The 25,464-nt window shown below is 42.1% G+C and overlaps 1 protein-coding gene across 1 annotated transcript in view; it reads left to right on the top strand.

The window, feature by feature from the left end:
* The window catches only part of LOC308552620 (uncharacterized protein), a gene marked incomplete at its 5' end in the record, with an annotated part of 223,716 nt that extends 218,747 nt beyond the window's left edge, over nucleotides 1-4,969 (top strand). Inside the window, one exon of the mRNA XM_081127829.1 lies at nucleotides 3,662-4,969. Coding sequence (XP_080983955.1) covers nucleotides 3,662-3,672 — 11 coding nt within the window. The 3' untranslated portion in view covers nucleotides 3,673-4,969. The remainder of the gene's footprint in view (nucleotides 1-3,661) is intronic.
* Between the last annotated feature and the right edge of the window lie 20,495 nt (nucleotides 4,970-25,464).

Below are 25,464 nucleotides of genomic sequence, written 5' to 3' on the forward strand. Positions count from 1 at the left end.
CGTATCACTACTTCTCATTATAAATAAAATGCATTGAGAAATGATTTCAGCCATAAATAGGCCACAGCGGATATGCCAATAATGATAACTTTTCTTAGAAACAGGTAATATTAGCCTGTTTAATAGATGTTTCCTCACAAGAACAAACAATTTGTATTTTCTTTAGGCCTGGATTATAGACATTAGAGATGGAAAGGGCAGAGTTGGCCACAAAATGTCAAGTCTCCCTTAAGAAAATGTCTAAATCTCCAGGACCTGTCTGCCTCCTCATTTCGGTCCACCACTTTAGAGTGATTGCATCAGACTCCCAATTGTGTTGGGCAGCGATAAGCACTCCTAAGTGTAGACGACAGGAGGTAGCTGTGGTGCGGGCGCCTAGTTCCCAAAGCTGTATGATTGTCTCGAGTGTTCTGTGCGCTAGCCAGCCATGACTGGCCTGATTACTCCCTCCTCCACATTTTTGATTTTGAGTTCTCTTAGCTAAAAGTTTAGCTTAATTTAAAAAAGTCTCTGAACTCTGATTATTTAAATGAATTTAAGTAGATTCAATATCCACAACCTCATTATGCGCTGCACCAAATTCATTAATAAATCAACCATAATTCAACTTGCTCCTGTATAATGGATTTTTTGCTGGAGGTGCTGTAATTGGAAGAACACCACCAATTGCTTGTTATTTAATCTAGTGATTTATACAGATTTTTTAATGCTTATAATAGGAAACCAATTAGCATTAAGTTTCATTTCTCAATTAATTTTTGGACTCTAATAATTAAACATAGCTACCTGAAATAGCCGGTAATGAGCTGAAACATGATGAAAATATAAGCTATTAATTGACTCATCAATTCATATGACACAAACTGTTCAGTTAACACATTCTTAAGAATTTTGAAAGAAAAAAAATTCTCTTTGGAGGAAGAGGCTGGAGTGTGGTTATAACCATGGGTAAGAAACTCTAATTTTCTCTTTCCACATAAACTTTGTGAATAGTTTTAAGCTCAAGAAATCTAAAATTCAAAACTGGACTTCCATGAGGGTGGCATGTGCTGGAAGCCTGTGCTGTCACGATGCAGAGATTTTGTCAGGCCATGCGAATTTGTCACAAAAGCCCATGTTCTGCAAAGGAGGGCAGAGCTCCCTGTTTCTGTTTCGGTCAGCTCTTTGCATTGTTGATTGATTTGCCGTAGTGCTGTGGTCAGTATTTTATCACTAGTCACACAGATCCCATGACTGGCATGGTGCCTTTTTAAAACCATCCCCTTTGCCGTTGTAGAGAATTGGGACCTCGAAGCCTGTGGGAAATGGCTGGTAGCTGTTTTATTATTATTTATGAATTTATCAGAAAGGAATATTGACCTCTAATCAGAGCTAGAAAATAACTCCTGGAATAATTTGCTAAAGGTCAGTTTCTCTGCAAAGAACTTGCTATGTGTCTCTCTATGTGACTCGTGTTATCACTGTTATAAATAAGGCAGCATTCAAGCTATTTGCAAGACTAGGTGAAGGTAATGAATTGTTACGGTAATTCTTACTTGTGGTATTGAATTTCAATTAAACTTTTCTAATGTTTTTTTTTTCTTTTTTCTGTTCTTGATATGTCTCTCTTCTGAAGGTCGAAAACTGCTCTGTACTAAAAGCAATTAGAATATTCCATTTTTTTTCTTGAGAAAACTAATAGGCATGTTGTTGGTCTAAGAAAATTAAAACGGCAAAAATGCTTTGGAACCCCATTTCCTAACAAAAGAGAAAGTCTTTCCCCAATTATAGGAAGTTCTAGGAAAAGCATTTGTCTATTTTGGATTAGGATATCAAAGTGAATCAAAATATGGTAATAATCAAAAGAAATAATCAAAGGAGCAGCCTCACTTGAGATTTTGGCACAGTGAATAGATATTTAAATATTTAACAACTCCTTTTATCTTTACCTGTTCACAAGTTATAAACAGGGAGTTGGAATGAAATGAAAAAGCTGCCTATTGACTTGGAAATTAAAGTAACTGTTGTGCCCAGGATTTGAATGGCTTCCCTTCAGCCTGTTGGGCAGCTAGCTCTGCTCTCAGTCTTGCTGCTGTTCCGTTCATCATGCGCCTAAAGAGGCGCTTGTCTTGCTATATCGATGCTATATATTCACGCATATTTTTAGCTTATTGAGGAGGTTTTGAAATTTATCAATCCCGAAAAAATATCTTGGAGGTGATTTCTGAAATCTTGTTTATTAAATTTAATGAGTAAGTTCTAAAAAAAATCACCATCTTGCTAATTGAAGCATATAGCATAGAGGTTCTCAGCTGGGGGTGAGTCTGTCAATGTCTGGAGACACTTTGGTTGTCACACATTGGGAGGGGTTGTGCCACTGGCATCAGGTGGGTAGAGGCCAGGAATGCTGCTGAACACTTTACAATGCACAAGACAGACCACAATAACAGGCAGTAATCTGGCCCAAAATATTAATAGTGCAGGGATTGAGAAACACTAATTGAAAGAAATATGATAAAATGTTGTTTAATGGTAATAGGGAATCAACACTAAACTTTCACATTGGGAAATAGAAATCTAAATAACAATGAGATGTCTTTATTACCCATCTGAACAGCAAACAACAAAGGAAATGATAATACCAGCTCTGGCAGAGATGGTAGGAGGCAAGCACACTCATAATAGTAGTCTGGCAACATCTACTGAAAATGCATGTACAACTTTCCTTTCACTCAGCAGTCCCTCATTTCAAAATATCAGTACACAAAGATTCAGATTTTTTGTTGTGGTTAAAAAATTGCTGGAAAGAAACTGAATATTAATGGGTAGGAAAATAATTTATGAGACATCTGTAATATAGAGTAGCAATTTTCAACCAGTGTACCACAAGAATTTTTAAAACATGCAATACCTGACTATTTAGTCAGGGACACTGACCTCTTTTCCCTGAGATTGTCAAATTAAAAAGAAATGACAGCAGCAACACAATAGCTGCCCAGAGCGAAGGAATCAAACCTGTACCTATTTTTTTGTCAGATTGGCAAAATAGAATGTATTTTTTGGCGAGCTGCAGAATTTTAGTAATTAGTTTATGTGTGCTGTGACATGAAAAAGGTTGAAAATCACTGATATAGAGTGTATACGTAATATGGAAAAGATTATCCATGATGTTTTATTAGGTGAGAAGTATCACTTTCATAGTAACATGTATATTATAAGCTCATTTTTGTAAAATAAACAGCAAATACCTTCTACACATTTATATATTTTTCATGAGCATGTGGAAGACTATTTAGCAGATGTTTAATTTGGTTGCTTCCTTTGCAGAGATAAGAATGAAGAGGGCTGGAGGTTATGCATTAACTTTCCCCTTTTTCTATTTGCTTTTCCATTTCCAATTTTGGAATTACAATATTACTTTTCTAATTTACAAACAATTTAACAAAGATAACCTTAAGAAAAGTTCATATCACTCATCCAGGACTGTTTTATATTTGGTATTGTTGTCTTGTGAACCTCATGGAAACGTATACCTCGGTTTATAATTATAGAAGGAGAGTTGGGTTTTATTTTTGTTTTGCCAATGAATGCTGAAATTAAAGCATTGTAATATGGGTATTTCTAAATATATGGTTTTTTTTGTATACATGACACATTCTATTCTGTCACTTATATGATACAGATTCCATATGATAAAAATGGCCTGCATTAAGAAAATCTTAATGCGATGGCGAATACTGAAGAGGAGCGATTGGGAACTCCAGAGCTGTCCCCCGGCGTGGACCATCGGGCCCGTCACTCAGAGCCGCCCAGGGACCTGTTGAGGAAAGGGCACCGCTGTTTGCCTTGATGTCAGCCTCAAAGGTTAGGAACCGTTCCTGAATCCTTTATTACCTTTCCGTTTATGGACGGCTTTAGTGTCTCAAAACATAGAAGTTGTTGGAGGTGGGACTTGATTGTTTTACATCTTGAGATATAGTAGTGAGATTACTGTCTTTTCTTGAAAATTACATGTGAACACTTTGGTGTAAATATTATGGTTAAAATATGGAATTGGCTACCTTCGAGCAAGGGAAAGAACAGTGAGAAAACGTAAGGGTCAGCACCCTCTTCAGACTTTGATTAGAATGGTTACTGAAACCACAACAGGAAACCACAATGGTTACTGAACCAGTCTCACCACCCTGTCTCATTCCCCTCCTTACAAAACCAGCCAGCACTACTGAATACACATTATATTTCTGACCCTAGTCTAATCGGTTCACATGACTATTTTAATTTTCATGACAACCTAATGAAAATTTTTATTATTCTCATTTCATACATGAGAAAACATGCACAGAGAAGTGAGGCAATTTGCACAAAGACACACAGCTACTATATACAGGGCCAGAATTCTGGCCAGGAAAGAATGATCCCAGGGACTGTGAAAGTATAGTGGAAATTTGAGACTATGGAAACTGAGGAATCTTATTTTTTCCTTCTGAATGATTAAAAAAACAACACAACAGAACATCCTAATTGAGCAAATTTTTAACTTTAGTAAGAGGTAATTTGTTAAAGAAGACCCTATGGGTTAATTTGAGAATTGATATCACCTACAACGGACATCAGCATTTGGTATTTAGCTAAGGAACTGCTCACAATGCTAAATAATGGCTTTTATTTTTGCCCAGTACATAAATGATATAATTCGCTCAGCTTCCCCTCATCTTTAGAATGAGTACGTACATATGCATGTGTCCCTGTAATTGCGTTGGAGAGCAGTTTGTAAGCAACACAATCTCCTGAAAAGAAAAATATTGAAAGTTTAAGTCATTTGGACCATAACCCAGCTTTTCTGGCCCAGTGATCTTGAGTCTGTGATTATAATGAATGCAGTTCCATTACCATTTAATATTTCATGTATATGTTCAACGGAATTGTGACAGTAACACATCACAGAATGTAGGTTATTCAATGAATAAAAATAGTTCAAGAGTGCTTTCTCACATCTGAGGTTTAATTCTCTCTCTGCTGGGAGTGTTATATTGAGAAGAACATATTTTGCAGATCTTTCTGCCTTTCTGCAAATTCAGCCCTCAATTTCTGTACCCCCCCCCAACACTTTATAATTTTCATGTTCCCGTACAGTATTTTAGCCATAAAGCCTACCGCTGGATGACAGGCTTTGGGGGCTCAATTTTATGTCTAAGTTTTCTTGTCACCAGTGAGTGGTTTTTCCCCCCTTCCCCTTTTATTGCATAGATTTTTCACATAACATGTAAACCACACATCCTAAAGCGAAACACTGAGTCTAAAGTCCATTTTGAGGAGGCTGAGCCCCCCTCCTTCTTTTGCCCCGAAGAAGAGAAAATTCAAAGCATGAGACACAGTAACAACTTATCCACTGTTTCTGATGAACAAACATTTGTACTGACAAGGTGAAAAAATATCTAAGCGTGAAGATCTTTGAGCAAGAAGATTCCTGACAGTTGAGGTTTTTGGAGCTGGGAATAAACGATGGGGAGGGGGAGCCTCAGTCTTAGAGAAGGCTGGGACGGGGCGGGCGGCATTAGGGTCAGGCTCCTGAAAGGATGATTCTTCAAGACGGCCCTATGGTGATGGAAGGTGGGTGGGGTCGTATCTGTTAGTCCTTCCTAATGCTTCCCTAGCAATCAAATCAAATAATGTAACTAGCCCAAGGGAGAATCAGCACAATGGCCCCTAAAGGAGGGGGATATCTTTGGGAACAATGTGTCCAAGGAACCTGTGTTACTTCCCTTTATTCCTCACAATGTTCTCTTACCTACTAGACGTGGGCCAGGTTGAGTAAGACACGGCCCCTGCTCCCCAGATGCACATCCCCACAATTAGGTCTAGAAAGTCAGGTCGAGGTAAAACCTGCGATGGGGAATACAAGTTATGTGCTATTGAAAGACAGCAGAAGAGATTGGTCATGGTCAGGGATAGGAAATCCAGGAAGGTCACATGGAGGAGGTGGTATGTGAAGAGGGATGTTAAAAGTGCGTAAAACTTTGCCAGGAAGAAAGTGAGGGATGCGAGGGGGAGGGTTCAGCTGGAGTAAAGGCAGGAGAGTGCAAGTCGCGCAGAGTGTGTGCGTCCTGGTGGTGGGAAGAGAGGACCTCAAGGAGGGTGCCGCGCGATGAGTGTGGACCACAGCCGTGGGGCACCGCACACTGCAGTCGCGGCTGGCCTGTGCCCGAGACCCCTTAGGGAAGGACACATCCCTGCCCGCCGCCCTGCCTGGCGCCCGGCGCTCTGTGACCTGGAGAGTGAACTCCAGTCTGGCTGCGCGCTCAAGGCCACTTCGGCAACAGTCACGTCTGTCGGCCGTCGGGGTGGGTTTCCATCATGAATCCAGTTTCAGGCGGCGTGTGTTCTGAGTTTTAAATCGTGCGCAGAATGGACCGTTCCCTCGTGACACAGCTTTACGCACATCGCTGTAAATATGGGCTAGGTGGCGGTTGGCGGAAATGGGGTCAACACCGTCCCCGTCGGTTTGGCCGGTTTGGAGAAGACAAGACCCTTGGGTACCTAGCAGTACTGCCGAAGTCTGCAGCTGCTGGCATTGGAAAAAAACCTGACGAAAGAAGCCTTGGCTGCTCCTTTTCGCCCCCTCCGCCGTGGCCGGGCCTGGAGGGGAGGCCGCCTCTGAATGTGACGAAGCCAATCGCGCCAGCGTGATGGATGGGGCTGCGCTTGGCACACCCAGGTGACTGTGTTGGGGAGAAGAGCCATCAATTTGCTCCCCCAAGAGGGAGTGTGGTGGAGCCATAAATATTTCACAAAGTGCGGGGTGGCGTCTGCTTCCCTGTTTACTGAGGACAGTGCCTGCCAGAATGGCCCTCCTCCAGACAGTTGTCCCCAGCTCCAATCTGTCAAAGACTCACTTACCTGCCCACGGGGAGTGTTGCTGTTTCTTTCATACCCCTCTGAGCTTTCATTTTGATTTTTGAGACCTGCATGTTCTCCAGAGGCTGAGCTTTATTTTTATTATGCATTTGGTGGGAGGCGAGAGAAAACACACATTCTTGCTTACGGGTTTGAAGCAGGAGCGGTTTCTAAAGGGCAGGATCATTTTTCATGTGCTGGTGTTTTGTGACTCGGGAAGGGGAAGCTGAGTTCTCATAACAGCATCACAATCGAGAGAGAGATCAAGATGCTCTTTGGAATTTTGGTCGGTCGCCTGTTATTGCTTGTACATTTTCGTAATACTTCATACTGTTAAAGCGCTTTCATGTGTTTAACGTTATATGATCATCTCTAAAGCTCTGGAAGAAAGGGTAGGAATTTAAAAACATTTTGTTCAGAGAGGAGCAAACCAAGCCTTGGGTAGGTTAAGGAAGTCACCTGAGTTTATGCAACTGGTTAGTGGCAGAACTAGGGTTAGAACAGTGACTATCTTCAGAAAATTCTTTACATGTTCATGGAAGGAAGGAAGGAAGGGAGGGAGGGAGGGAGGGAGGGAGGGAGGGAGGGAGGGAGGGAGGGAGGGAGGGAGGGAGGGAGGGGGAAGGAAGGAAGGGGGAAGGAAGGAGGGAAGGAAAGAGGGAAGGAAGGGGGAAGGAAGGAAGGAAGGAAGGAAGGAAGGAAGGAAGGAAGGAAGGAAGGAAGGAAGGAAGGAAGGGGGAAGGAAGGAGGGAAGGAAAGAGGGAAGGAAGGAAGGAAGGAAGGAAGGAAGGAAGGAAGGAAGGAAGGAAGGAAGGAAGGAAGGAAGGGGGAAGGAAGGAGGGAAGGAAAGAGGGAAGGAAGGAGGGAAGGAAGGGGGAAGGAAGGAAGGAAGGAAGGAAGGAAGGAAGGAAGGAAGGAAGGAAGGAAGGAAGGAAGGGGAAAAGGAGGGAGGGGGAGATGGAAAGTGGAAGGGGCTAAGTGTAGCTAGCAGCGTATGTAGGTAATTGGTTCCATCTCAGTTTCCCCAAAAACGTCCCTGGCACAAGGATCTGAGTATAGATACTTTATATCTTTTTACCTGTTTAATTATGTTACATATGGAGCATCCAAAAGCCAGTAAAGCCCTGAAATCCTGGTCGGCCGTGGATGTTATTTCCCACTCTTTGCAGTGGGGAGAAATTGGGACAGGAGCAGGTGAAGTGCGGGATTTGCTGTGGTCAGGAAGCAAGCCACCGTGGGAAAGAGCGACGAGGCTGTGATTTTCTAGGCTCGGCTCAGTGGGGTCACCCTACACCCGAAGTCTCTTCCCCTGAATCCAGATAATGAGTCTGCGAGGCGAGGCGCTCGCAGTCCCGCGGCGGGCCTGTAGCTGTGCCATCCTTTCCCGGTGTCGTCGTTAGGTCCTGGAAACACGGCCACCCTGCTTAGCGCCGATTCCATCCTTTGTTGAAAGTGCTATAACTCTGAGTTATTGCGAGGCCAGCTGCACTCAGGGCCGTTTCCAGTAGAGGTGAATTGTTGCCTGGTTCCGGATCGTAAGACCTAGAAATACGTTTTTCAAAAAAAGTTCCAAGTGAACCCTGGAAGTGATTTTGAAACACAACTTAATGAGGTTTCTGCAGCAGCTGAACATTAAAATGGACACAAACCTGAGCTTATTTAGATTTTAATATTGTTTCCTCTCCGGGGGAGTTACAACTGAAAGTGCTTTATATTTGTGATGGGATCTTGCTTTCAGTATTTTTAAAATATTTATTTTTACAAAGATCTAAAATAAATGCTATTTCCCCTAATTCCAGGGCTAGATTTTTTCAATTAAAAAAAATTGAGGGGGCATAATATTGGGGAGAGATAATAGAAAATATTATTTACAAAGGATATACTTTATTTTCCTTCTGTTTTGTAGTTTTAAGTATGCATCTGGCACCATTTAAACTTTCAGAAGGTGTTGAACTCGGTTTGCTGCCTGGGATGGAATCCCTGGACGGAGCTGGGCTGGGGTTTGCTACCAGGACCTTGCTTGCAGAGGAATTGGAATCATGGTCTTTATTTCTGGTTGGATTGTTTTTGTGTCTGGCATTAATAGGAATGTATTCAAAGTCATACATGGGACCTTGGGGACAAAAAAGTAGTGCTAAGCAGGGAGGCTTGTTCTTGAGGACAGCAAGGAAAAATAAGTGTAGACTTGGTCTGGATGGATTAGTCATCTTTCTCCACTCATCATTATAAACATAAGCCAGGGCATGGGGGCCAGGATGCTGATGCTCTGGGCCGCACTGCAGAGTTGCGTTGTTCCTGGAAATGCCAAGTCGTTCTCCCAAATCATGTTAGGCCACCTTGGGGAGATGCTGAGATAGGAATAGCCTCACCATGCCAGCCCCAGCTTGCTCTCGGGACATGAAGGTCCTGAAACTTTTCTTTTAGTCTTTGAGATTGGTTTTCCTCTGAGTTTTCAGTTTAGGGCATATTTTGGCTTCTGAATAAATTTTAAGAAATGATGAGATCTATCTTTATGTAATTCACATACACAGTAGCTGCTCTTTTGGTTCTAAGTCAATAAGATGGTTGCTCTAGGTCATGGAAAATAGAATCAGATGAATTTTTCACCTTGAAATGAGATTACTGGGTCTGATAGACAACTCCATTCATTTTATTTATTTAATCAACCGCTCAACAAATAGTTACTGAATGTTGACTTTGTGACTAGCAGTGTCCCAGGCGCTGGGATACAATGGTAAAAAGTAATACATCAGCCATAATACGGGTGAATGTTTATAGAGTGTTCATTACATACCTTGTACTACCATTTTAAGAATTATACTTTAAGAATTACATTTTAGCCCGGCTGGGCGTGGCTCAGCAGTTGAGCATCGACCTAGGATCCAGGAGATCGCTGTTCAGTTCCCGGTCAGGCACATGTCCCGGTTGCGGGCTCGATCCCCGGTCCGGGGGGTGCAGGAGGCAGCCGATCAATGATTCTCTCATCACTGATGTTTCCATCTCTCTCTCTCCCTCTCCCTTCGTCTCTCTGAAATCAATAAAGATACATTTAAAAAAATTATATTTTACACTTGTATCACTTACTAATCACATCATTTTAGTCTTCCCAACAAATGTGTGAAGTCAGAATAGCAAGTACAGTTTTTACTGTTTTTCATAGACGAAGACACCGACAGAGAGAGGAACTTGCCCGAGGTTCTGCATAAATGATCAGGTGAGGACAACTCCCGCTCACCCTCCGTGTACCCAACTACCTTCTGATTGTTATCTGGGTTGGCATTCTCCTTTGCATTGCTGTGGTAGTATGGCTCGCTACATTTTCTAACAGATCTACAAAATTAAAACCAATGGAGATTATACTGGGCTTTGGACTGATATTTTGAGGGGAAGTGAGGGCTCATGAGCTAGAGAAACTCTGATGAGCCAGGCACTGTGCATGACAGTCACCTCTAATGTGCAACCATATGAGGTGGGCACCATTCTCCCCAGCTTATGAAGGGATGTAAAAGTGCAGTGCAGATCTCGAGAAAGAATCTACTCAAGGTCTAGAGGCCGAACTGGGATTCGAACCCAGGCTTTTGTGATTCTAAAGCCTGTTCACTTACTTCTTCTTGCAAAATTCCGTGTCCCATGCTTATAAGAGAATCACTTAACTCTTACTCTCAGCGTTGCCATAATCTTCAAAGGCATTATGAGAGCTAATGTAAAAAGATGAGGCAGTAGGAAGAAATCTGACCTAACTCCTTAAACAAACAAAAAAATACTTCCGAGGAAACTGTTTTTACTGCTTTTTAACCTGTGTGCTATTAAAAATATATAAGGAACAAAGAAAATGAAACCTTTCTAATATTCCTTTGAAATCAAGATATTCAGTGAATTCTCTTTTGAGTAGAATATGATTAATTTAGCCTCTCATTTTGAGAAGTTAAAAAGTGCATTTCTCTTGATTATTGAACATTTCTGGATAACCAACAGCGGTATGTGAGAGCCGGAAAGGAAATGTGACTGTATCAGCCAGGCTCCTGTTAATAACTTCGGTGGTTCTGGAATCAAGCACGTGGCAGCTGCTCTAATGATTTCTTTGGGCTTGTGCCCCCGTTCCTCATCTCTCCTTTGGCCGAGAGTGCAGTTGAGTGGAGTAGGAAACAGATATGAATCTCTAAAGTTCATGGTGTGACTGTGGGCAAGTCATTTCTGGCTCCTTCGGGCTTATTTCTGCCTCTGAAATTATACATAATTATCCTCACGAAGGTTTGGGGAGAAGATTCATTAAGGAAATTACCACTCGTTTAGAAAATTGCTGCTCAAGTTCACTGAGTGTTTCCCTGGTGGGCCTAATGAATACGTGGCTGTCCTCAAGGTGAATGGATCACCTGTCTCCCTGGGGAGGAGCCTCGCTTCTCCACCTCACTTCTTGTCGGGGGGTGTCCAGGACCAGCGGGTCGGCTTCCTGAGCAAGAACATTGACCTACTTACCCTGTCTTTAAAAAGACTTATGCTTCTCTAACGCGATGGTTGGTTCTGAATATTTTCTTCCAGTTCATTCTAGACTTGTGAACATGGGGGGGTTTAGAAAACGGCCCACACAAAGCGGCATTAAGACGAGCCCCCTTGATGTTTCCATAATCACCAGTGATTATTCACTTTGTAATTTTTAGATACAGTTGGTCAGGATAAACACTGTTTTGTGCTGAACTGATTTATAAAGGCACATAAGAGTGGCGTGTGAGACAGTTCAACGATCTCACCCACTGGTAAGTATTTTATAACCTCCTTGCCTCTCAAGTCATCAGTGCGCCCTGGGAGCAGATGCCAAAGACAGCCTGACTTGTTCCGTAATCAGGCGAGTAGCTGAAGATGCCTGGTCAAAAGCCTCAGTGAATATTTGACTGTTCGAACAAAGTGATGAAGTAGACACTGTTATTATATTGGAGGTGATGGATGGGAAGACTGGAGCATTAGCAATTTGTCTCCCCCCCCCCCCCCCGTTCAGTGATAACTTCAGGCTTCAACTATACTCCATTCCACATTCTCCTCTCAAAAGAGAAAACACATGAATTACTCTGATTGACTAGGAACATGGGCTGATAGAATATTGTTCTTTTCTTTTATTTCTGGCCCTGCCCGTTTGTCACGTAATGATCTCTGAAATCAAGGACCGGGCTGGCAAACACTATAAGCAAAGACTCCTCTTTCAGAGTCTTGGTCTGATTAAAATTTCTGCCTTCATCTTTTCATTGATTTGGGGCCTTCCTGTAGTTGGCTGGAAGTCCTCAGTAGGGGCTACAAAATCAAGCTTCACGTGACTTTGCACACAAAGTGAGCTTTTTAGGTATGTTTTCTCTAATTCTATCATTTTTTTGTATTTCTCATATTTTAAACTCACGTATGAGGAAAAAAGAGTCCATTTATTTGTGCACTCAACCAGTATTTTATTGAGACTTTCCATATGACAGTATCTGTTTGACCCTATCTATAGGATAGTGTCTCCAGTGATAAGTAGTAGAAATACTATAATGAAGGGAAAGAAAAAGACATGTTCCATGAGACTCAGATCCTTTGCATCAGTGAAAAGCAGTTAGGAAAAGATGGGGGAGTATGTGTGTGTGTGTGGGGGGGGGACTGGTGGGGGCATTGCAGGGACAAATACCAAAGACGTATAGAAACATTGGCCAGTTCATCTCTTCATTGAATAAATATTAGTTCTAAGTATTGGGGAGTTAATGGTGACAAGGTCTCTGCCTTCACTCTTGTTTTTGTTGACTTGATGGAATAGTTTGGAAAATTCTACTTCAGAAAATGTATTTAAGTCCTTTTAGTGATACTCTAATATTTGAGGAGTAGTGGAGGGAGGTCCAGCTCTTTGGGGGCCCAGGATGTTGAGAGAAAGAGAGAAATGACTCTTTCTGGCATCGCTCCTGCCGTCGTCTCACCCAGGGTTTCCACAGTCGTGCAGGAAGGTCAGCGTCTCCATGTTCTTATGACAAGGCAGCCTCGGAGGGATCACTTAGCTTCTTCAAATGAGGAAGGAAAAGAAGAGAAAATACTCACATCCAAAAAGTACCTCGCAATTAACAAGTGCTTCTTGATCTTGGCTGCGCACTAGACTTTCACATCCTCTGTGTCCAGGCTACACCCGGACCGACTGATTTCCACTCTCTGGGCTGGGAAAGTGTTTTGAAAGTTCCCAAGGCGATCCCAATGCCAGCTCCTGCTGGGAAATACTGTTTTAGACAATGTTTAAGGTACATTACACGTATATTTCTTTCTTCGAGATTCAGAATCAAGGCAAGTCAGGGCAGGAAGTAACTAAAATCGCGTGATCTAATTGCTTAATTGTACCAAGGAAGACTCTATGGGTGAGCTAAGTAAGGCAACTAACCAAATTCATACAGTTAATTAGGGGCAGAGCTGGGTGTCTTCCTTTGACTTTGACTTGCTGACCCCTCAAGAAAGGCTTGAATATAGTCATTTCCATATGATAGCTAATGTGCATGATTACTCTTGGAGCTTTATTACAAATTTTCCTTTTTAATTGTGGGAGCCATTTCTAAACGTACACTAATATTTTAGTATTTTAGTATCTGTTTTGATAAGTTTTTAAAAATTCAGGAAGTGATTTTTTTTTTTTTTCCAAAACAAAGAATATCCAGAAGGCAAGACTAGAAAAGTAATTTAAATTTTGTCAAGTTTTTGCATAACTGGCGCATCTTTGCTGTCTCAGTAAAGGACTAGGGAATCAGAGGTCAACTTGAAGCACCTCATTTATATGATAATTACCAGTAAGCAGTGGCCAGTGATTCATGATACAAATCATTTGCTCCTCTGGGACTTGTATGTTTACTGGGCAGGAAGTATGTGATTATGTACTAATTAGTTTCTTGGTGACAGAAAGAAGGGTAGCACAATTGAAACTAAGTTTGTTAATTGTGTGCTGTTTAGTTTCTTTATTTACTTGTCATGGCGGAGTTTTTAATTTAATTTTTAATCCACAGGAAGTCTCTGCATGAATATACACCTGGATGACTGGATACCAAACTTCACATTATCACTTTCATGGTTTATAGCATGCTTTAATATGCTAATCTTATGTAATCATAGCACCAGTCCTTTGAGGCACATATTATTACTGTTCTAAAACTCCCTTTGCAGATGAACAAATGAAGGCAGAGAGGTGAGAGTAAGACTTGAAGCTCCTACTAGAAATGTATCATGTCACTTGGTATTTACATATCCTGTGATTAATAATTATAAAGAACGTAATGAGCAGCCAGAAATGAGCATTGTTCAGCTGACTTTTCATAATTTTCTGAACTATTAAAAAAAAAGACTATAAAGAAAGGAGCTAAGCAACCATTGTATTAGCAGTGGGGAGGAAAGTTATTAGTGGGGAGTAGAAATTTGAAGAGGTGCTGTTCTCTCAACGAGGGAAAAGAGACTCGGTGGACATAAACTGAATTAAAAACAGTGGAATGGTATTTCCAGTCCAGCAGAAAAGAGGCCTGAGAAAAAGAAGGAGACACTAAGAATAAACTTGAGGCCTGAAACCCGCAAAGGACAATAACAGTAAATGCACAGGGAAGGACAGAAGACAGTGGAAAATAACAACCAAATGCAGTGAAAAAGAAGTCTATCATTAAACCAAGGCAGGATGGGAAGTTAGAATTAGATAAATAAGTTTGGTTTTTAGTGATTTTTTTCCATGTTCCAGTGGTCCAGAAATATTCATTCAAAGGATAGACAGAAAGTTGTTATCATCTGAAATGGAACAGGAAAAATGGATAAGCACCGCTTCTACCTGCAGCTTAGTGTTCACCACATTGGTCTCCTGGCAAATGTTTCCTGAATATTTATGACAGAGCCTTTCCGACAAATAATACCGAGAGTCGTCTTGTCTGAAATAGAGGAAAAATGCGCGTTAGCATGGAACCCGAAGGCCCTCAGATATGGGTGATGTGGAAAGAATATTATCTCTGAGACAGCAGATTTTGCTATGCTTAGAAAAAGCCGTGGGCCAAATGTAGATACTACAAGAACCCGAAACGATCGTTCTATAGGTACAGCTTTCCGCAGTCTGACAGGCAGAATTGTACCGTCTTAGAAGATTATACTTCACAAACTCAAAGGGCATCGAGTTTGATTTAATGCCCTTATTAATCTCCAAGTGCTTTCCTGAAGAATATTTTCATAAATTCACATGGAAAAAATAATTTGGGGCCAAGGGTATACTATATACTGCCACCTGTTAGGTCTCCATTACATAAGCTTAGATCGTCTTAGATCCCCAGGAGAACATCGGAAATAATTAGGGTATTAGTCAGGACTTTGTGGGGAAACAGAGGCAACAGGATGTGTGTGTGTGTGTGTGTGTGTGCGCGCGTTCACGTCACGTGTGGTCACAAAGAAAGAGAAACATTATTGGCTGACTTGAGAAAATCAATACTAGAATTTGATGTTTTGTTGGTGGGTCTGGGAAGCCCAACAATGAATGTGTAGAGTGGGACATAGCATTTTTTAAAAACTTAATTTAATTTGATTTTTTCCATCACCTTTTATCCCCTCTAGGTCCTCTGCCACTCCACCCATCCCCCTCCACCCCTCAATCACCACACTGTGGTTGGACCTAACTTTTGACAACAGATCCCAGTAGCTTAGGCTGATGGTATCTGTGGAGATGACTGTACAAATACGTAAGCATAGAGATGTACATTTCCATTTTAAAGAAATAATCTGCAGGTGTGCATAATAATGGAGACTTGCAAAATGCACAAGATGTTCCACAGAATGGGGCTGGAGTCTTCAAAGAAAAATTATCCCTACTCTATTTGCTTTATAGAGTAGTAGTAGTAATAATAATAATGATGATGATTGCTAACATTGAGCCAAGTGCTTCATGTGTATGCTTTTCAAATAATCCTCAAAACAGCCATTCTGAGTCTACAAATAAGGAGACTGAAGCACAGAATAGCTAAGTAATCTGCCCAAGGTCAAGAAGCCAGCAAGTGCTAGGAAGTCCTCGAGTAAGGGGGGGCTTGACTAGTCATAGGGATTGCTCTTGAACCCCCTTTGGAACAGCCCTGGCAGATGGCCATCTGCTTCTGCCCAACATCTCCAGCGACAGAGTACTGCCTGTCTCTCATTTTTGCATCAAGGAAGGATTCTGCCGAGACACCTATTTGTGAATGGTGACCTACATTTCATTCTAAGCCCTCCAGCTGCAGTTGGACCCTCAATGCTACTTGTCCACCATTTCACTCATTTCTGGCTGGCAGCGTTTCCTAGTCCCTCAATGGCTATTTTGAAACTTTACTACATTTCTCAGTCCCCCTCCCATCCCTGGTCACTCAGGGACAACAGTTTCATTGACGGCTTCACTGAAAGACACTAATGGGCATGCACTTCCACAACTTGCCTCTTCTCCACCGCAAAGTCAGCTTCATCTTCATCCATCTTTCTATCCTTTGGGAACCTGGAGTCTTTACTCCTAACTGATCAGTTCAAGGAGGTCCAAGATGTAGTTAAATACTTTGTATGGAGGGGGCAGGGGAGATTCTTAGTGTACACTTTCTGTTCAAGGTAAGTTGTCTTGAGCTTTCCAATATGATGTTTTCAAATTTTGCCCACCCTAGTTTTGAATTTCTCGATTCAGGTCTATTCATCCTGTCTTCTACTCACCTTTCAGATTTGATGCACAGATTTTCATTTTTGTTTCTTTTTTAAATTTTTATTATAATTTTGGCTTCTTTCTCAACGATAGTGATGATTTGCCTTCCACAAATTCTACCTTGGAATACCTAGAGTGGACTACTGGCTACACAATAACAATAACAACAACTAATAATAATAATAATAATAATAATAATAATAATAAACACTTACTGAGTGCTTACCATGTGGCAGGTACTAAGTGCTTTACAGGGACCCCCTCATATAAAGATACTTAACTTGCCTTGTATCACTAATTCTTTTGACAATCTGGATCTTTTTCCCAGAAAAAATCTGCACTCAGGATTCTGTTTTATTTTCAATTACTGTGAAACAAACTGCCCCAAACAACAGTTTTTTATTTTTATTTTGAATTTCCATGATTGTGTGCTTTGACAGGTGATTCTTCTGCTGCATCTGGTATCAGCTGGAACACTGGGGCACCTGGAAATTCCAAAATGACCTCGGTCACATGGCTGACCGTTGGTGCTGGCTGCTGGCTTTGGGCCGGGGGCTTCAGTTGTCTTCCTGCTGGGCCTCTCCGAGTGGCTGCTTGAACTTCTAATAGTTTGGTGGTCACAGAGCCGCTTCTTCTGAATTCTATTAATTAAAGCAGATCACAGAGCTTGCCCACATTCATGGGAGGAAACTACACATGAGCATGAATACTGGGAGGCATGGTTCATTGCAAGCCACCTAAGTAACAGCCAACGATATGCACACTTAATTTTTATAGTAATTTCAAGAGGTATGCACACCCCACACATCCATTTAAGGACCCCAAGTAGTGGGTAGAATTCAGGTTAAGAACTCATGATTTATGATTAAGCAAAGGGAAGCCTTCACCCAACCTGTCTAGTGTAGAGAAGAGGAGAGACAGCCCTGACTCTCCAGGGAATTACACACAGAGAGCACACTGACGGAACCATGCATGACATGCTCCAGGGACAGGGAGAGATGAGTTAACTAAAAGACTAGAAATTAAAGCTGGAATCAGATTATGGAATATTTGGAAAGGCCGCCTTTGGAGCTTGAACTTCATTCAGTAGGCACTGGGGAGCCATTGCAAGTGTTTTGTTGTTGTTGTGGGTTTTTTTTTGTTTTCTTTTTTTAAAAAACACAGGTGTAAAGAGCATAAATGCTAAATAATTCAGGAGAATTACAAGAATTAAGAAATAAGAAGAATGGTGTAGAGGGAATTACATTAAAGAGCTTTATGAGGTTGTGGAGTTTTGACTCCGAATTCAAGGATAAGAAAATAGCTTTAATAAAGAATGGAGGCATAAAATTTACTGTAGATAGGGTTTTGCAGTCCATTATATAGCAAATATATAACAATCTAGAGGGCATTATATATCTAGTATCATTTGTATGATTGGATTAACAAAGAGCTCAGTCAGCCTTTATAGTTTAAATTGATATGGGGGGAAGAAAAAGAAACCAGGTATTTTCGGAATTGCTTTCCACCCAGAGTTAATAGAGTCCTTGAGTGCATCTGTAAAGGGTAATGAGTCTAAGACTAAAACATGCTTATTTGGGTCCATGAGAATAAAGAAGCAGCCTGTGGGGTGAGAGGAAACCTTCAATGTTAGCAGGTTGCGTTTCACTGAGAGATAATACCAAACCTACAGCAAAGATCCCGAACGGCAGGAAACTATCAGTGGGGGTCCAATTTCTGTTTCTCAACCCATAAAATTGAGAAGGTATCCCCACTTTGGCCCTAAAATGATACCTGCAATAGTATTAGAGGATATATATCAGGGGTTAGGTGGGAGGGCATAAAAGCACATGCTTATTTCAGGGACGCAATCTCTTTTGTAAGCTTAAATCTGCTTCTTGATTTCTGAAACCACCTCTGTTGGGCTTCTTTATCATCGAGCTTTTGACACTGTTGGTACTTAATAAGCGTGGCTCTGCCAGGTGAGGTGATGGATTGGTGCTGAGCTGTCCACATTTACACTGGAGCTTTCTAAGGTCTACTGGCTAATATTTGAGGGCCTGGGCAAGATGGGGTTGACAGTTCCGTTAGGGGTAAGGAACTGATCAAAGTCAATGGGACCATACAGAGATTTCTCAATACCTGTGGTTCTCAAACTAAAAAAAGAAGCTCGTATTTTACCCACAGAAATTTTCATTTAATTGGTAGGAGGAACTGTGTGTGTGTGTTAAATATTTTTGCTTGTTTTTATTCTTGTGACTTTACTGAGGGAAAATTGACAAATATGATTGTACATCAAGTGTACAACATGATGATTTGATACACGTACACTGTGGAATAATTACCAAGATCAAGGTACTGAAAATATCTACGTGCTGACCTACATCACCTGAGTGGGGAGGTTAGCATCCTGTCTGGATGATTCTAATGGGCAGCCAGTAGGAAACCACTGCTTTATACACTTTGCTTGTTAGAACTGGGCTTTTACCTATTGAGCTACCCAGCCATGGATCCAGATTTTGTAGGTATTAAAGTTACTTGGGATAGATTGTTTTCAGGCGCCTAGCAGGAGATGGGGGATGTTGAGTGCTATGTCTATGGTATTATGGATTCTTGACATGGAACATACAGAGAATACCAAAATAATGTCTTAGAGGATCTTTAGGTCTCTGCTCTCCCTACAGTTATGTCTCTGTGAGGGACACCAGGCAAAAACCAATCTGTAAATTCAGTGGCAGCAACTCTTGACCTAAGAATAAAAAAAAAGAAAAAAACACGCACTTGTCTGATCTTCCGCTGGCTGTGCCCCAGGGTGGATGGGTGCGCGTTCTGTCCTGTTCTCCATTCAGGGAGTCCCATCCTCCCATCTCAGCGGCACAGCGGCAGCTCTTTGCATCGGCACCCTCTCCTTTGCCGTTTCCCACGATCACAGCCTCGTTGCAGTGCGTAGCTTCTGGCCCTCAGTCTGCTAATTGCACTTTTCAGCTCTGATTCCATTTCGGTGGCTCTGCAGAGCCTGGCCTCTCATCTCTCAAAACTGTGTTTTCAACCCTGTACCCACCCGCTAGTATTTTAATCACCTGATCTCTCTCTCTCTCCCTCCCCCACCCCTCCCCTCCTCTTATTATTCTGTTTCATCTCTCCTTCTCTAACTTTCAACAACCGCAAAACAGCCTCTCAAGCAAAAGTCACATTCAATAACTTGCTGTTTCCATCCCCTGAAGTGGGGCGCACTTTCCTGTTCCCACTCCCGCAGCAAGGCCTTTGTGCTGACAGAGCAGGGGCTTTGTTCTCGGCCTAGGAGGAGCTACAAAGAAACGCGCCTGTGTATGTGTGTGTGTGTGTGTGTGTGTGTGTGTGTGTGTCCCTCCAAAGAGGGGGAGAGGGCGCATTTCCAGAGGAAACACGGGCAGGGCGAGCGGTCTGTGTTGCGCTTGGAAACTAGCTGCCACCCCGTCTTGACGTTAGCTGGAAACGGTCCCTTTCGCATGCCCTCGTGGGGCCTGACTCCGTTCAGACTGATCTTTCCCATGAGCAGGCACGTGGCCGTGGACATGTCCCTGCGAGGATGCGCTGTCCTCATGCTCGGGGAGCGCGCTGAGACCGGAGGAAATGCCAGGTTGATTCATTACGTCCGGGGCCATGCCCTTTCCAGGGACAGGGCAGCTCTAATGATGCAGGTGGCCCTGCCCCGCGGAAGCCTCGTAATCCTCTCCTGGAAAACCCAGCTCTGCTGTTGGTTGTGTGGGGCTCTCGACTGGAATATTTGCTGACCCCCTCCCGGCCAGATTATGTAACAGTAGGGGAAGGATGACGATGGAAACGACGGCAGCGGATGCCTTTCAGGATGGACAGCGGTGCGCGGGGCTGTGGGTCCGTTTCCAGCGCCCTGCCTGAGGGCGCGAATGGCTGCTGTTTGCGGCCAAATGCTGGCCCCGGCAGGGCCACTTCAGCCCATCAGCGCGACAGAGTTATCAAGGGCTGAGCCCCTGCTTGTGTCAGAAGGCTGTCATTATTCCTCATGAGCCAACTGCGGGAGAGGGCCACCGTGACAAATACACTATTATGTCGCGTTCTCCTGTGTGCCCGTCAGCTTACTTCTGGCCCTGACATGCGTCTCAGGTGCTGCTCTTTTCCATAAGGGATGCCCGCGTGCTTCCTTCGTTTGCAGTTCCCAAAGGTTTCCAAAAGGGCGGGTGGGCACCGTGAGAGGTCACTTACAAAGCAATCGAATGGAACTAAATCCATGGGATGGTTGAGCTCTGTGCACTTAAGTTGGGGGATATATTCCAAAATCCTACAAACATCTGTGGCAGAGCAACCTTCACCTTGACTGATATATTTGGAGATCAGATGCTGAGATGCCTATTCAGCTATCAGGAACTTCAGCTGTCAGACTCCACCAAAGAGTCTGTTGATCTTTGGGGACTTGTAGGTCCTGTGGGGGCTTAATTTTGTCCCTTAGAGAGGAGTGTGAGATGTGGATATGATGTATGCCATCACATGACATTCATTTTAGGCTTGGATTTGGAGGCGTCCAGAGATTGTTTCCTTTGAGCTTCTATACCTTGATCCAGGATAGCTGCCAACTGGATGCTGTGGTGGCTGGCTTGTCACTTTTGAGTCGTAGTAACCTGTCTTCCCAGAAGAATAGAAAAGTAAGACAGTGATCATTAGTAACATTTCTACCCAACCATGTATGAAATGGAGAAGAATTTTATTAAAATGTTGGCCTGACAATCACTGCATTTGAAAAGGTCTAAATGTATATACTTCAAAACAAGGCTGAAAGAAATACACCTACTTTGGTAAACTTCTCGCTAATCTTTAACTGTTGTCACTTACATATCTGAACTTTATAAAAAACTTCACTTTGAATTTCCTAAACAAGTTGAACCTCCTTGGGGGTCTTCTAGGCTGTCTTTGTGCCAAGGACTCTTAGTTCTTGCTCCATTAGGACATTCCTTTAGCCCAGGGTTCCCAAATGCTGTATTGATCTACACATGCAATGTGGTGAACTTTTCTTAAAGATGGATTCATTGAAATTAACGTTCTGTTCTTTGTTTGGAGATTATGACTTTACTACTTGTGGTTGAATTCTTTTTTGTTTTTTAATATATCTTTATTGATTTCAGAGAGAGGAAAGGAGAGGGAGAGAGAGAGAGAGAGAGAAACATGAATGATGAGAGAGTCATTGATTGGCTGTAGTCCGCAACCCTGGCATGTGCCCTGACCGGGAATCGAACCCTGATCGCCTGGATCCTAGGTCTATGCTCAACCGCTGAGCCACGCCCGGCTGGGCTGTGGTTGAATTCTTTATGGACTTGTGGTCCATTCTTTATGATGTGACAGTGACAACACATGGTGATTTTTTTTCAGTAAATGTTCTAACTTGGCAAAACGAAGTTTACTGTCCGTGGCAGTATACTCAGTCCATCTATTTATCTAACTACCTTTTTTTCTTGGTTCTTGAAATCCACAAGTCTAGGGACTACTGTTTCACCAAACATATCACAAATCCTTAGAAGGAAGATTCAAAGTGTCTGTGGGCTCTTCCAACTGCCAAATAACAACAAACCAAAACAAAACAAAAAGCCAATTATGTAGTGATGAGATATGTAAACCTACAGAAAAATAATTTTTTTTCTAATTAGGACTGTTCTACTCATTACTTTCTCTATCCCTTCAGTCCTCTCTCCCATCAAGTATCTAGCTAGTAGATGTTTACCAATTAATGCACATCAAATACAGTTCTCATACTTAGTCATGAAATGCTCACCGTAGTGTTTTATGTAGCTTTGACACCTTTTAAAATATGTGGCCTTTGGCAGAGACGTCTGACAGAGACCCTTTTTTTATTAAAATTTTTTTTTAATGCTGACATTATTGCAGGAGACCCCTCCCTGCCCATTCTTTTAAAGTGACCAAATTCCCAGCCTATTCTAAACTTTGGGATCCTTGAGTTCATTTGGGGGAAGTTAGACTGAACTGTAGAACAGTATAATGGCATAACATTTTGCTGTTCTTTTTTAAAAAAAATATTTTTATTGATCTCAGAGAGAGGAAGGGAGAGAGAGAGATAGAAACATCAATGATGAGAGAGTCATTGATCAGCTGCCTCCTGCACGCCTCCTGGTGGGGATCAAGCCCCCAACCCGGGCATGTGCCCTGACCGGGAATCTAACTGCGATCTCCTGGATCCTAGGTCGGTGCTCAGTCTCTGAGCCACGCAGGCTGGGCTAATTTTGCTATTCTTAAGGTAGCAAATATCTTTAAATTTATGCAAATAAAGTATTAAGGAAAGGCCCTATCTGATATTCTTTAGTGACTCCCTGATACCCATTTATAATTATCATTTTGTTTTCATTCTAGTCAATAATTGAGGAAGCATTTTTTGTGGGTTTCCAGTGCATGATAAATGTGGTAGAGAATACAAATTAAGATTATTACAAGGTTTGCTCTTTCAAGAGACTTGTATTTATAAGTAAGAGAGGGTAAGAGGGAGAGAAAACATATATAGTTATAACGGAAAGAAAATAAAATTAAACAAACAAGTGTTAGATACATTTCATAACGCCCTCAACTCTGTGGTACAGGAGAGAGAGCAGTGTCGAGTGAAGTTATTAACAGTCTTATCAGGCGAAGTAGAACTTGAAAGATGATTGGAGTTTGGATAGGAGTAACGAAGAAAGTTAGGAGAATTTAAAGAGAAAATGAAGGCAGGCAGGAGAGCCTGGAACTCGTGGAGAAGACCAAGAAGCTGTGGGTAGTGAAGGGACTGGGGAGCGATGAAAAATAAAGTAAGAGGAGCTGAACGGGTTTGCTTCTGAAAGCTGTCGAATGCTGGGAGAATAGCAACATGGCAGACAAAGGAAAAGCATTCTAGATTCCCCAGCAGGGGGTGAAAGTGGCAGTTGGGGGACCTGTCTGTGCATGATCGGTAACATAAAAAAAGCTTGGAAGAGAGGATGGGGTGACAGAAATCTGGGCCAGGCCGGTAGAAGTAGAAGTGATAAATTGGAACAATGTTATGCTGAAGCATCCCCAGTTTGGAGAGACTGACTAGATACACTATTAGCAGCGGAATGTGTGTCCACCCTGCCTGTGACCAGCCTCTTCTCTCCTTTTGAAATGAAGAGCATTTCGGCAGCTAAGGGCCTCATTAGGATTCCCATTGATCAGTTGATTGCGCTAACTAGTTGTTATCTCTTGGCTTTGTTTCCTGAGATACTCACTTATTAATAAAGGCTTCAAAAGTCCCACAGCCTCTAAGAGCTATTGACATTTTAAGCATTAAAATGGGGTCAGGAGGGACCTTTATATGTCATCAAATCACACTGTGTTTGTGATCACGTGTCGCCTATAACAATGCTTTCTAAGGTGCTCCACAAACCAGTGGTTTCCCTAATAATGAATAGCTTTTCTGAAAACAAAACCAAAAACCAAAAGTCTGTGTGTGTTTTGAAAAGTTCCATGGTCCAACGTTTGGGAAACCCCGAGTTAAAATTCAAAAGCTCGAAAGGTGCAATGTTAATAAACCCCCGAGAAAATTTTTGGTGCGAGGAAGTATAGTCAAAAATGTTTCCCAAACTTTTTCACTAATGGAACCGTGTGTGTGTGTGTGTGTGTGTGTGTGTGTGTGGTGCATGCGCGCACACCACCTCTGGGACTAGTGTTCTGCCCAACACACTTAGGTCAGTGAGCGCCAGGATGTTAACAAGTTTTCAGTGAAGTCAGCAACCTTTTAGGGAATTTTTTGGCTTGTGGACCATCAGGCTTCTTCTTGTCATACCTCCTTTGATGTTTTCTATAACTGAATTTTAAAACAATTTTCTTTCCCAACATTCCACAAAGTGGGCAAGAAAAAGTAGAAGAAGGAAGGAAGAAGTAACTCTTCTGCTTGATGTTTCTTATAAGTGTTTTGAGAAAAAAGGCACAGGAAGGGAAGTAATTCAAACTAGGGTTGCTACCTGCCTGGGATGCCCAGTTGCCCAGTTGTCAAAGATTCTTTGCATTCCGCCACTCCCCTCATTCAACAGGCAGGCCTAGGTTTAAACACTGCCTGGACGGTCCTCCTGTAGTAGGACCTGGAATAAGTTACCTAACCTTGCAGCTCCTCCATCTTACTGTGTTATATTTTCTCTTCCCATGATTTATATTTCTTAACTCTGTGAACTTTGTTTCTTAGACAAGAGCTTCTAAAGGAAGAGCAAGTAACCCTTTAGACTCATAGTTTGAAAGCTCTAAGCTTTTCTAGAAAACTCCCATTGAGCTATTTTATCAAATTTGAATTCCAGATGATCGGTTTTAGGATGCTAAGAGAGGCCATTATGAGAGGTGGTGGTTGGTAAAGAGATTGGTGTTGGCCCGAGGTGTTCAGTTGACCCACTTTATTAAACGTGTCTCACCTGCTATTGTCATTCAGAAGGTGCTATTTTGTCATTGGGAGGTCAGTGTCATTGTAGAAAATGTTTTATATGTGCATGCCGTGCCATGTTTATGCTTCATTTGCAAGATCTCTAACATGTTATAGGTCATTTAATTTTTTATATATGTCTAGATAGAGAAGAGGCAGGAGGAAAAGAGAGAGAGAGAGGGAGAGAGAGAGAGAGAGATAAACAGCTATTGGTAGGATGCTAAAATGTTTATAGTTCTGATTTCTGTGTCCTAAATGAAAACACCATGCTGTTTAACAACACCTACAAAATCCTCCATGCAAAGCCCATGTAATATGGGTTGCTGAGTTGCCATCATCATCAAAATTAATTTTATTTTCATCATTTGGGTTTTTTTTGTTTTGTTTTTTTTAAAATATATCTTTATTGATTTCAGAGAGAGGAAAGGAGAGGGAGAGAGAGACAGAAACATCAATGATGAGAGAGTCATTGATCAAGCCCACAACCAGGCATGTGCCCTGACCGGGAATCGAACCCTGATCGCCTGGATCC

This window comes from Miniopterus schreibersii, assembly GCF_964146895.1.
Source record: "Miniopterus schreibersii genome assembly, chromosome: 2".
Lineage (NCBI taxonomy): Eukaryota > Metazoa > Chordata > Mammalia > Chiroptera > Miniopteridae > Miniopterus > Miniopterus schreibersii.